Source organism: Mesoplodon densirostris, chromosome 6 (genome assembly GCF_025265405.1).
Source record: "Mesoplodon densirostris isolate mMesDen1 chromosome 6, mMesDen1 primary haplotype, whole genome shotgun sequence".
NCBI classification, from domain to species: domain Eukaryota; kingdom Metazoa; phylum Chordata; class Mammalia; order Artiodactyla; family Ziphiidae; genus Mesoplodon; species Mesoplodon densirostris.
This window is the reverse complement of record NC_082666.1, coordinates 44989995-45003233: the sequence shown is the minus strand read 5'-3', so window position 1 is coordinate 45003233 and position 13239 is coordinate 44989995. Positions and strand designations below refer to the sequence as shown.

Here is a 13239-nt window from a genome sequence, read left to right as displayed (position 1 = left end):
TAGTGCTTATGTGAGGAAGCAGCCATTCTCGTACTCACCTTGTTAGTGAGTGTTAGTCTTTCAGAGGATAAATTATTTTCCCATTTCCATCAAAATTTAAAATGTGTATATCCTTCAACTTTTAAGAATCTGTCATAGAGAAATACTTGTATATGCACATTCATTGCAGCACTGTTACAGCTAATAAATAGGAAATATCAGTTTTCCAACAGTAATTTGGTGATTAAATAAATTATGACATCTCTACATGATATTATTCAGCCAATTTTTAGAAGGACACAGATTAATATGTATTGATATGGAAAGTCCTTCAAGCCATATGATAAAGTGAAAAAAATGAATTGTAAAATAATACATACAGAACAATCCCATTTATGTAAAAACAAAATCCTATATCCATTCTACACGTCAATGTGCATAGACTGGCTATCAGGAGTATTAGGGTCAAGGAAAACATTCTATAAAATTGTACTTTAAAAATCTTTTATAAGAAGAACACATCATCTATTATCTATGTCATTATACAAATACAATTAATTTCATTTCAGTTCACTTAGAAGTCAGTTCCACACATGTGCATGTGGTATGGCCAATTCCAGACATTTCCCAGGATTTTAAAAATTTTAATCATTTGGTGAAAACTACATATCCATATATAACAGCAGCTCCTTTCCTGCTGTAGGCTCTGATTTTTAAAAATTCCTATTTCAATTCTTATTTTCCCCCAAGGACCACAAAATAACACACAAAATACATTTTCAGTGAAAAGGAAATTAGCAGAACATCAGTTTTATCCCAGTTCTTTAACTGCTATTGTATTTCAGGACAGCTCTACTTTGAAGATAAAGGGGAGTTTTGCCTCATCCAGGGAAGCACACTTGAAGATCTTAAACTTTGAACAATAAAAGGAGGGGGGAGCATGTTTTGATCACCAATCTGTCCTCTCTATGATCTTCAGTCATTCCTGGGCCATCTGGATTGGACACCCCACTGCTGCCTCCTTCCTAACCAGGCTACTACTGGCATGTAATTTATTAGCCTTTAGGATGACTTCATACCACTTCACTTAATAGGAGGGCCAGGACCCCCATTTCAAGCCCTCCCATTTTCCCTCAGTGCTCGCTTGCTCACTCTCTCCTTCCTACCTGCCTGCCTCTCTGCTTTTCTCCCTCCCTCTCTTTCTCATCCTTATCACAAACCTCTGACACTGGGTTTGCCTAGGCTTCTCTCCCAGCCGCCGGCCCGCGGTGAGCCGGCAGCTGGAAAGCTCGCACTCTTCTCAGGCGCGGAGGAGAGCCCAGCGCAGGGCACGTACCCGTGTTTCTGGCTGTGATCTTGGAGCTGTGTCTCAGCAGACGGACAAACACGTTGCTGCTGCAGTGGTTCACCAACTGCAGGCGGAGACCCCTCCGAGTCTGGATCTTGACCAAGCATTTTGCCATTACTGGTTCTTCAATTCCCTCAGTCTCCTCCTCCTGTCATGGCCCAGGGCAGCTACCGCCAGCCATAGTGGCTTTGACCTTTCACTAACTGTCCATTCTGTTTTAAAGGACCGAGGCAGGGCGCACTGAATGAATCAAATGTCAGGCTCCTAATGCAGCCAACAGAAATAACTCAGGAGGGATCAGCATGGGGCTGGAGGAGGGAGGGGGCTGCTATTTTTAAACTCTCCACTCACTCCCCTAACAGACAATGAAATAATATGCATCATTCCTACCCCAGCTTGTCCTAAACCATCCAGGCCAGAGGACCCCAGCCTAATGCCCTACAGTGTCCTAAGAATTGAACGTCCCCCCTAAAGATAAAAATGACAACTGGACAACTGTGCAATGGAGAACGCCCCCTTGATTTCTTTTAAAAATAATTTGAATCTTTATTAAGTTCTAGAGCAGCGCTGTCCAGTAAAAATATAACGCAAGCCACATTAAAGAAGAAAGCATATGAAAAGTAAAAGAAATAATTAAAATTAATTTTAATAATGCTCTTTTAATTTTTTTAAAATTTATTTATTTAATTTATTTATTATTTTTGGCTGTATTGGGTCTTTGTTGCTATGTGCGGGCTTTCTCTAGTTGTGGTGAGCGGGGGCTACTCTTCATTGCGGTGCGCGGGCTTCTCATTGCAGTGGCTTCTCTTGTGGAGCACGGGCTCTAGGCGTGCGGGCTTCAGTAGTTGTGGCGCGCAGGCTTCAATATTTGTGGCTCACGGGCTCTAGAGCGCAGGCTCAGTAGTTGCGGCGCATAGGCTTAGCTGCTCGGCGGCATGAGGGATCTTCCCGGACCAGGGCCAGAACCCGTGTCCCCTGCATTGGCAGGCGGATTCTTAACCGCGGCGCTACCAGGGAAGCCCCAATAATGCTCTTTATTTAAAGCCAAGATATCCAAAATAGTATCATTCACTATATAACAATATCAAAATAATAAAATAGTTTAGATACTTTTTTTTGTACTAAGTCTTTGAAATTGGTGTACATTTGCACACTTACAACATGTCTCCATTCAGACCATCCACATTGCCAGTGCTCAGCAGCCACAGGGGCTGCCGTGTTAGACAGCACAGCTCTGGACAAATTGCTGAGCTCCTCACAGCATTATCTCTGTTCTCACAGGGATGGTAAAATTTTCTTCATTTTATAGAGAAGGAAACAACATCCTGGAGAAAGTAACTGCCCTGACCAAATTTATAGAGTTAGTAAGTGGCAAAGCCATGATTTGAACCTAAGCATCCAATTAACATCAGTTGACTAAGAAGACAGTCCCCCAGGAAGAGAGCTGTTACTGCCCCCACTTCTAACCACATGTGTTTTCAATGCAGGATCTAAATGTTACATTCTCTCTCTCAGGAGTTTTGAAAGTCCTGCACTTGTACCGCTGAGGCATGAAATGTGCTTGCATCCCAGAGTAAGTGCTCAGGGAGCAAAATGTTTTCAGAGTATTGAAAAATTCCTATATTTGAAAAAATTTCAACTGATTAACAACTGTGCCCCACATACTATCCTTCAGTTCTATTTCTTGGCTGGTATATTTTTCCCACTCTCATTTTTAGAAGAAAAAACTTTTCCTCCCACTATTTAATTATTCATGCATGCATTTTTCTACTTTAAATAGCTACTGAGGGCAAAAGATAATTTTCTAATAAAAATCTTTTTTTCCCCCGTCTCCTGACAAAACAAACCATTATATGCAGGGCAGTCAGCTGAAATTCTGCATTGTTATACTTCACTGTGGGAATATAAATTGATTTAGCATTTCTGGAAAGAAGTTTAGAAAAATATATTGAGTTTTATAGGAGTGATATTCGTTGACTCAGAAATTCCACTTTTAGGAATTTAGCCTGAGGAAATAATGAGAAACGCTGACAAAAATTTTTGGACAAAGATTTTCATCAGAGTATCATTTATTATAGCAAAAAGAAAAAAATAAATCTCAATTTCCAGTGGGAAAATGATTAAATACATGTGATAGAATATTGCACATCCATTAAAATGTATGTTTAGGAGTTTAATGATGTGAGGGAAAGCTTGCAATGTATTGATTAGTGGAAAAAGCAGTTTATATAAGCAGTATGACCTCAACTATGTAAAAAATGTACATTATGGACCAGATTATAAATCTTGAAAGGGGAGAAGGGTGGTAGCCCGTTGTGCACTGTGGGCTGAGGTCACTGCTAGAGACCTCCCAGGGGGCTCCCTCGCCCTGCCCACGGGTTGTCAGTTCCAGGTATAGTAGGGCAGTTCCTACTCTCACGGCCATTAGTCAATTTCCAAACCCTACACTTGAAAGTTAAATACCCCTAAAAATTCACAAAACTTTCATGCCTTTGCAATTCCCCTTGTGATATAATTCTGAGCAGAATCCCCATATATAAAACAGACTGCACAGAGTGGGGCCCTGGGGTAGTACTTGCTAGGTCTTGCCTCACTAGCCACCAACAGTGGTTCTTGAAGAACTACTGAAAATCTTCAGGATACTGGAAAACAGATCAGAAAATCCCCATCCCAGATGAATCAATGCTGTGCAGTAACACAGATAAAAGATTTCAAAGATTAATGTGGGCTCATTTGCATAGCAGTAGACCAGGGCTCAGATATTGAGAAAATCTCCCTTTGCCTGTTTGGAGGGAATACAGATGAATCTGTGTGCTTATCATTATAAATTATAAAGACAACATGATGTGAACCTGAGAGCCCACTCTAAACAAACAGCCCTTCCAACAAAACAAAACAAAACAAAAACAAACAACAAAAAAAACCAAGAAAGCAAATTAAAAACCTGAAACAAAACCACCACCATACTTTATTTCTGTTCTTTTCCACCAGGAGAGTTATTCTCCATTAATTCTCAAGCTTCAAATCTCACTATTGTTTTGAAGTGTCTCCTTCTTTCCTTTTATTAACTACTAGTCATAATATTTTGCATTTCGTGCATGTAAAAATTTCCCCTTTTTTTATCTTGTTCCCACTCTTTGTGCTACTTTTCAGAGATCTTAAGTAGATTCTTTCACCCTCTTTCTTCTGGGGACCTTCAGCTTTTATTTAGAGAGAGGGAACCTAGAAGGACCAGCATCCCATATTGTTCCATATTCCTCTCTACCTTGCCCTACTCTACCCAAAGGTGTGGCTACATTTCAAGAGGAAGAAGCAAAGGAAGGCAGGGATGTAGAGCCAACCCAAGGATTCTGGGAGGAACCGCACAGGAGGCTTGTTTTCGTGTGAGGCACTGCGGTCACAGACGGATATCAACAGCACAACATTTGGGTGCTCTTGAATATCCTTCCTGTTTAGATTTGTCTGTTTGTTTGAAGAATCAGGAATGCATGTCTGGGCGTGACAAGAGGCTAAAGAAAGCAGCGGATATGTGTGAAGAGGGGAATCGATTTTCCACAGTGAGATGTCAGAAACACTGATAAATCAGGCAGAAGCCACAGCGGAGGAACAGAGTTCAATGGTAAGAGCAGTTCACGACCCTGGATTTCATGTCTACTTTGTGACAAACTTCCTGACACAGATTTGAGGCAAGGGAACAAGCTTGTCTCTGATTTGTGGGTGACTGGGAGCTACTGGATGACTTGGAACCCTGGTGCATTTGAAAATGGAGACAATACTTCTCCCGTGGATGTTAGGACAAGGAAATGAGATCATGTATATCAACTGCCTTGCGTAGTGCTGGTTCCTGGCTGATGAACCAGAACTTACTAAGGAATTACAGAAAGCAAGGTTTAAAGCACAAGCTCTGTGTTCTAATACCGGCTGTACCGTTTATCTCTGACCTCAGTTTCCATGCCTGTAAAATGAGCATAGCAAAGGCAGGACCTACCTCCCAGGGCTGTTGTGAGGATTAATAGGTAATCCACGTGGCATGCTCAGATCAGTGCCCAGCACAGGTTACTCAAGAAAAATTAGTGATTTTTTTTTTTTAACACAGGCTCATTCCTTTCTCTCCCTTACTCAAGGGGAAGACAGTGAGGATTTTAAATCATCTGGATTTTCCTCCTTCTATCAACCATCTGTCTCTAACATTTCTAGTTACTTCTCCCCAAATAGTAGGGAAGCGGCATTGCAGGTTGTTAAGTTTACCTGACCAGCCCTGTAACCTTGGGAAAGCTACATACGCTTGTTGAACTGTAGTTTTCTGCCTGTAGAATAGTACTGATGTTGGCACTTACGTAACTGAGTGCCTGATATGTAGCAGGCACAATAAATATCATGTACCTTAGTAGCTGTTTTGAAAACTCACAGATTTCACAGGTGTAGTGGATTCGGCCATTAGTTGAAAGAGTTATGGAGATTCACTGAAATTTTAGCTAACTGCTAACTCCAATTAGAAAGATAATAAAAAGTTATTACATACGTTAAATGTTCTTTGTAATACATTTAGACATTAAGTACCAATTATTAAGAGTCCTGGGCACTATCACATATTATATTTATCATATAATAAAATATAATAATGATATAAAACATTTTAATACTATATTTGTGATACAATGGGTATATTCTTGGGTGTATAATAAGGAGAAATGGAAGCAGTTCCCAGCACCACTAAGTGACAGGGCTGTTCGGTCAGGTAGTCAATCATCTGCGTAATTCAATTTCTTCCTTCATAAAGTGAGGCAACATTATCTGTTCTATCCATGTCAAGGAAATGGTCATGAGGCTCAAATTATGATAACTCATGTGAAGAAAACTCTGAAAATGTATAAGGTGCTTAGGCATATCAAATGCTCTTCCTTTTATTATCCCCCTTATTAGATGAAGCATTCACTGAGTGCTTCCTGCCTGTAAAATGAGAGCACTGCTCGGCGGGGCCAGGCATCACCACGCAGTGGTGGGAAAGAGGCCAATAAACCTCTCTGGAGAATTACAGTTGCAGACAGAATAGAACAGAAATTAAACAGCACAGCTGGGCTCTCCTCAACATCATTGAGGGGAAGGAGAATGCTCTTCACAGGAACTTCATGGCTGTAGAGGATTCTAGCATAAGGGCTCATCCACCTGTTGCCCTGACCATCCCATACACTGATAACTGTGGTATCTCTAGACAGTCTGCTTATGCGCGCCAAGACAGACAATGAGAGAGAGTCAGAGACAGAGACAGACAGACAGAGAGGTGGGAAGGCAGGCAGAGTGTCACAGGGCCCTCTCTCCGTCCGCTCGGGCCACCGGTGATGATTTCTAGACGGGCAGAAAATACAGACAGAATGCTCCATCAGACACTGCCCCGCTCTCCCTTCCTGCCTCCCTGTGTCCTGTCCCTCACTTTCCCCCCCAACCTTTCAGTGTCAATATCTTTGAAATAAAATCTCAGGTGGTTGTCATTATTATTATTATTATTTACAAAAAGCACTACCTGCACAGTGTAGGAAAGTGGAGAACTACCAGAAGTTAGGAAATGGGTGGAGATCCCAACAGTCCCTCAAAAGTGACAGCCCAGAGAAAACTGCTGCTGAAATTTGCTCTATTTCCTACCAGACCTGCAGGAGCTTTAAGTTCAAAAGGGTTGCAAATATAGTTAAAATATTTGCAAGTTGGTGAGGTCTAGAGAAGCCATAATTGAGTGTGAAATTTTAACCTCAAAGCCTAAACTACCAATGTGTTGTGCTATATATCATTCTGCATGATGGTTTTTGTGTGTGTGTGTGTGGTACGCAGGCCTCTCACTGCTGTGGCCTCTCCCATTGTGAAGCACAGGCTCTGGACGCGCAGGCTCAGAGGCCATGGCTCACGGGCTCAGCCGCTCCTCAGCATGTGGGATCTTCCCAGACCAGGGCACGAACCCATGTCCCCTGCATCGGCAGGCGGACTCTCAACCACTGCGCCACCAGGGAAGCCCGTGTGTGATGTTTTGAGCTAAAAATTTTAAAACTGAATTCTTTTCTTCAGGGTCTGACTTTCTGAGTGCTATTTACCAAGATCTGAGCAAGCCTCAGTTTGCCTGCTCTTCACCTCCTTCCTTCTCTGACAGAGTGTCCATGAAAGGCTGCTTTAGAAGATGCTCCATAAGGACAGACAAGCCTGCATCCAGGTGAGCCAGTTCACAAACTGGTTGGCTAGTCATTCATTCATCCAACAGATACTCCCTGAGCACCTTCAGTGTGCTAAGCACACTGAGTGCGAGCCTGATCACGGTCTCGGCCCCATCCTGGAGGGCGATATAGTTGTGCAACAGGTAAACCAACAAATAGACAAGACAGCATGAGTGCTATGAAGGGAATAAAAGGATGTTATCATCATCAATAAATTGGCAGGAGTGGTTTTGGGGGTGAAGCTTCAGATGGAGCCGTTGGGGAAAGACCATCTTAGGGTGACAGTTTACCCTACATCTTAAGAGAAGACAGAAGGATCCCAGTTATGCAAGGATACCTTATCATATACTGAATGCTTATCTGGCATATGGAAGTCTGTTTGGGGGCTTTCTTTCTGGCACCTGAATCAGAGTCTTCATTACTTTTGCTTTAGAGTAATGATAGGTCACCCTTACTGAGGGCTTGATATGCACCAGGCTTTGCTCTAAGCCCTTCATATACATTCTCTCAGGAATGCTGATCTTATTTTTGAGAGTACCTTTGTCTTTTTCATAGTTAAAAATATATATATATAATAGGTCAATTAATACTTATGACTACCATATTAACTAGGGTTATTATCTCTAAATTTTACAGATAAGGAAACAGAGGCTTAAAGATTAGGAGCCACGTCCTACAAAAATAAAGGAGTGCCTTCCAGGAACATCATACCTTCCCCCAAAACACACAGCATCACTGAACCTTCCTTCTCCCTCACCCTTTATCTAGACAAACACCCACCTGTCAATTCCACCTCCTAATTCTTCTTCCTCACCCACTTCCCAGTCTCAGCCACCTCACTGGAGTCTGATGCATCTGCCCTCTCACCCTCTGACACATTCATCTCAGAGCATCTAGATACAAAGCAAGTTTTAAAAAACACACATCTGTTCACTTCACTCACTTCAAACTGTCAGAGAGCTTCTTTCAAACATATCCAGTAGGGATTTTCTTGGAACTTTTAGCTCATAAATTTAGAACAAAAGCTTAGTGATAATTTCTCAGGGCCACAGAATCTTAACAAATAGAGATACATTCCATACACTTAATGGAAAATCTAAAGATGAAGAATGACATTTGCTTAAATAACCTTCCCAATTAGGTCCCAGAGTATAATGCTGGAAACTTCTCTAGAGCTTTAGGAGAAAAGGTATTAAGTAACTTCTCAAGTGAATTTGCTTAATGCTTTGTCCTTCAGGATTTTTGTTTTCTTTTGGTTTTCTGGTAATCCAGATTCTATCAAACAAATCAAAGAGAAAGGAAACCTACAGTGGGGTGAGGGGCAGGACAAGTCTAACTCTACGAAAGCCTTAGATGTAGGATGCGATGCTCTAGCTGCAATGAAATGGGCATCTCAGTCTCTATTTCCAAATCTCTTCTGCCAAGCAGAAAAAGCCATGAAAGGACCCACCGGAGACTGAGAATCAAGAGACCTGCTGACAGCCTAAGAACCTCCCACACTTCCTCATATTTTCCTGACACTCCATCTTATTTCCAAACAAGAAAGAGCATATCATTCCAAGCAGTCAGCTTTGGGTAAGAAACAAAAGTTAAAAAACATGTTTGTGACTTAAGATAAAAGTATTGCTGGGCCACTGCCTCTATCTTCCGAAGAATGAATTTAGCTCCTGGCCCCCAAAATTGACTACAAGATTTCTTCCTAAATGTTTAAAATGAGCATACTTTGTTCCAATAGGGAAATGTTTAAATCCTTAAAAAATAAAGTTAGAGCAAAGAATATTAAAAAAACCCTCACTGGTTATTTTTAAATGATAGAAAAAGCCTAATGTATTACAAATATGCATTGTACTTATGAGTTCTCAGTGGAAGCAGGTGAGAACTCTGCATTTTTTTCTGTTTTATTCCATAGTATGGCTTATATTTCATCTTAGGGCTTAGGGTCAGGAACAGAAAAGTTGGTTAGAATGGCTCCCCTTCCATTCAACCATCCACCCGTTAATGAACAGATACCAGGCATTGTGCAGGGAGGGGCACCCAGCTAGACCAGACATGTAAACTAATGGTTAGACAGAGGAGTTTTAAGAATCAAATGTAAGTGGTGCCTCCAGGGAAATGGACAGCAGAGTGGTGGTTACCAGGGGCTGGCAGGGTGGGGTGGTGGTGGAGATATTTGTCAAAGGGTACAAACTTCCCGTTATTAGATTAACAACATCTGGGGGTCTAATGTACAGCATGGTGACTGTAGCTAATAACGCAGTATTATATACTTATATGTGGCTAAGAGAGTAGATCTTATGTTCTCACCATAAGAAAGAAATGATAATTATGTGATGGGATGGAAGTGTTAGCTAACTCTATGTGGTAATCATTTTGCACCATATAAATGTGTCAAATCAACACATTGTACACCTCAAACTTACACAATGTTATATGTAATTATATCTCAATAAAGCTAAAAAGAAGAATCAATGCAAGAATGAAAGCGAAGAAAGGTATTAGTTCTGTCTTTAAGCCAGGGACATTTCATAGAGGAGGAGCCACTTGACGAAACAGTATGGATCTAGCAGATGGAGCAGAGGGAAGCTGGAAGAGCAGCCCCAGTAAAGGAACCAGCAGAGGGGAGCCCACGTGGGCCTGTGGTACTGGGGCAGTGCGGGGGGAGCTGCATTCACAGAATGATGAGAGGGTTGAGCAGGACCAAAGGAGGGAAATAAGGCTGGAGAGGTGAGCGTGGACCAGATTGTGAGGAGCCATGAACACCTTTTGGGGCTGGACTCTACTCCACAGTCAATGAGGAGGTTCTAGAAACTACTTCAAATAAGGGTGATTGCTCTAGCAGGAGTTTACAGGATGGGTTATAGGGAGATCAATAAGGAAGATACTACAGTGTCCCCAGAAAGAGAAGAGGGGACCTGAAATGAAGCTGTAGCGGCAGGCTGAAGAGCCGGGGCAGATGTCAGAGTTACTTCTGGGATGGACTTGACGGTGGTGGCCGAGTGGACGTGGAGCCTGGGAGGGGTATCAAGGCAAGTATGGCCTCCAGGTCTCTCTGGTTGGGGTAACTTCGTGGATGGTACTGTCATTAACCAAGTCAGAGCAGGAGCAGTTTGGAGACTGGGATTTGGGGAAGGATGAGAACACGAGTGTAGTCGTAAACCCATTAAGTTTGATGTGTGAGCTGTGAGCTGTGAGCTGTTGTGTGGCGTTAGTGGAGGTGGCCAATAAGCAGCTGAGAGTATAGGGTGGCAGTGTGAGGCTGAGCTCTAATACAAGGAAGCTAATCCAAGAGGAACAGAGAGGAGGTCAAGGTCACCCTCGTCAGTGAAAACACTAGAACACCTAGAATCCTGTCTCCTTATTCCAAGTTCAGTGGTCTCTCCATTTCCAAACACCAATGAAGAGCAAGCTTTACTGTCTTCCAGCCATGGTAAGGCAATGTTTTAAAATGTTAATTGATTAATTCACCCATGCTCACAAAAGTCCTGGAAGCCTTTTCTTGATCCTCAGCCCAGAGAGCAAACCTAACCTACCCAACAATAAAACAACGACCACAAATACTTAGCCATTAATCTCACACACCATTCTCGAAGACAGAAAGACCTCCTCAACCTGCAGACTGCACAACAGAATTCTGAGTAAAAGGAAAATTGAAGGGGTTACAAGTAGACGAGAGTGTAAAATAAGAGACCCCAGTCTCCAAGGATCATGTACCATCCATTGACAGCACCAAGGAGCCTATGGGAGTCATCACCCAACAAACCACCCACAGACTGTGCAGATGCAGAACTGTCCATTCCCTCTCTGATTTATCTACTATAGGAGACACTCTTATTCACTGGCGCATGGTGCTCTTAAAACCCTGTGAATAAAGATAGGGCCTGAATACCTACAGATACCCCTCTATAGCGGTGATGGTAACATGAAGGGAAAACTTCCACAGCTGTCCATACATGAAACCAGGTGAAAATCTCCCACAGATGTTGGACAGGGACCACGAATTTCACAACTATATTGCATTCTTCAAAAACATGCATGAGGAATTTCCTTGGACAAGAATTTAAGCCATCTCTCTCTGACTAAGATGATCTATAATTCAGATTATTCCCTCCATATAAACAAAGGGTTTTTCCTCTATCCTGGTCAAACCTAGGACTTGAACTTTGCCTGATGTTCCATAACTTAGATATATCAAGGTAATCTATTCACAGTGCGGTGTTGTCAGATGTCAGTGCCCAGAGGTTTTTCTGTAAGAATAATGGGTGACAACGCTGTCCTTACTGGCTCCAGTGAGAACAGCCTCCTGTCGTCTGCTTAGAACTCTCAACCAAGAATCTATTTCCTTTGTCTCTGTACAGGATGAATTTGTTTTCTCATCACTTCTGCTGTATTATTTCACTCCCTCCAGGCACAAGTCGCCATTACAGATGAACCATTTTTCTCTGAGTAAAGGAAATTGAATTGGGCTGCATCAATAAATGGAGCTCCAATTTTTTTCCATATTTCCCAACAGCTCTGCAGATGGTATTAAGAAACAGGCATCTGTGTCTCCCTGTTGAAAAAAACAGGCTCTTCTGGAACTATGGGCTCCTTGTGTTGCTGCTAGGTAACCAAGAAACTAGAGGCAGCAGGACCCGATCCTTCACCCAGCACACCAGCCAAGGGCCTCTCTTTCTCACATTCTAGTTGTGTGCTCAAAAGAGAAACACAAATGGCAAGAAATGCAAGAAAAGTGTCCAACGACTCTAGTTTTGCATTTCAAATTATCAAAGATTTTAAAAAACAGTTATACTAAATTCTGTAGCTACATAAGAGACATTCATATATATATATATAATTTAGGTAGGAGATGGAGGGGGTGAAAGATATTTTTGTCTATTTATGTGATCGAATAATGTATGTCCATTAAAATTAAAATAGTGGAGGAATATTTAATGCATAGACAAATGTTCATGTTATATTGATAAGTGAAAAAGCAGATTACAAAATAGTATCTCTAGTGTAGTCCAATATTTGTTAAAAATATATAGAATGGATTATACACATTCATACCACAGTTTGAACACAGGAGATTGCAGGTGCTTTTAAAAGTCTGGATTTGTGGTTTCTGTATTTTCCAAATTTTCTACAATGACTATGTATATTATAGCTTTTGATTTCAGATTCAAAACAAAAACAAAATAAAACAGAACAAGTTTGGCTTCTGGCAAACCCTAATCCCAGGAGAATATTCTCCTTATATGCTTTCTTTTACATAAACAAAGGCTGTCCTGGCTGCATTTAGAACTCATTCATTCATTTGTTCACTAATTTGACAAACATTAATTTAGCTCCTACTGTGTGTCAGAACATCTCTAAGTGGTAGGGACAATGTCGGGGTGGGGCAGGCAAAGTTTTTGCTGTCGTGGAGCTGACATTTTAGTTGAGGGAGACAGTCAACAAACAAGAGGACAACTAAGTAAATTAGAAAGTGCTGGGTAGTGCTAAACACTCTGACAAAAATCAAACGGGGTGGTGGCACAAGAGAGAACAAATGGCTAGGTTTGGAGAATTACTCAGAATTGGGTACTCAGGGTTTCCAGGAAGCTGAAATTTGAGCTAAGACTTAAAGAAACAGCCAAAAGCAATTATACTCCAATAAAGATGTTAAAAACAAAAAAAGAAAGAAAGAAAGAAAAAAAAAGTAACAGTCAGTCATGCACAGATCAGAGGAAGGGC

The 13239-nt window shown here is 41.6% G+C and overlaps 1 protein-coding gene across 2 annotated transcripts in view; it reads right to left on the bottom strand.

The window, feature by feature from the left end:
- Positions 1 to 13239, bottom strand: part of FRMD3 (FERM domain containing 3) — a 309241-nt gene that overhangs the window by 24992 nt on the left and 271010 nt on the right. The window contains exon 1 of one of the 2 annotated variants that reach the window (XM_060100744.1): positions 1316 to 1556. The exons of the other annotated variant lie outside the window; for it this stretch is intronic. Coding sequence (XP_059956727.1) covers positions 1316 to 1442 — 127 coding nt within the window. The 5' untranslated portion in view covers positions 1443 to 1556. Of the gene's footprint in view, positions 1 to 1315; positions 1557 to 13239 lie in introns of those variants that run through there. 2 annotated transcript variants of the gene reach the window in all.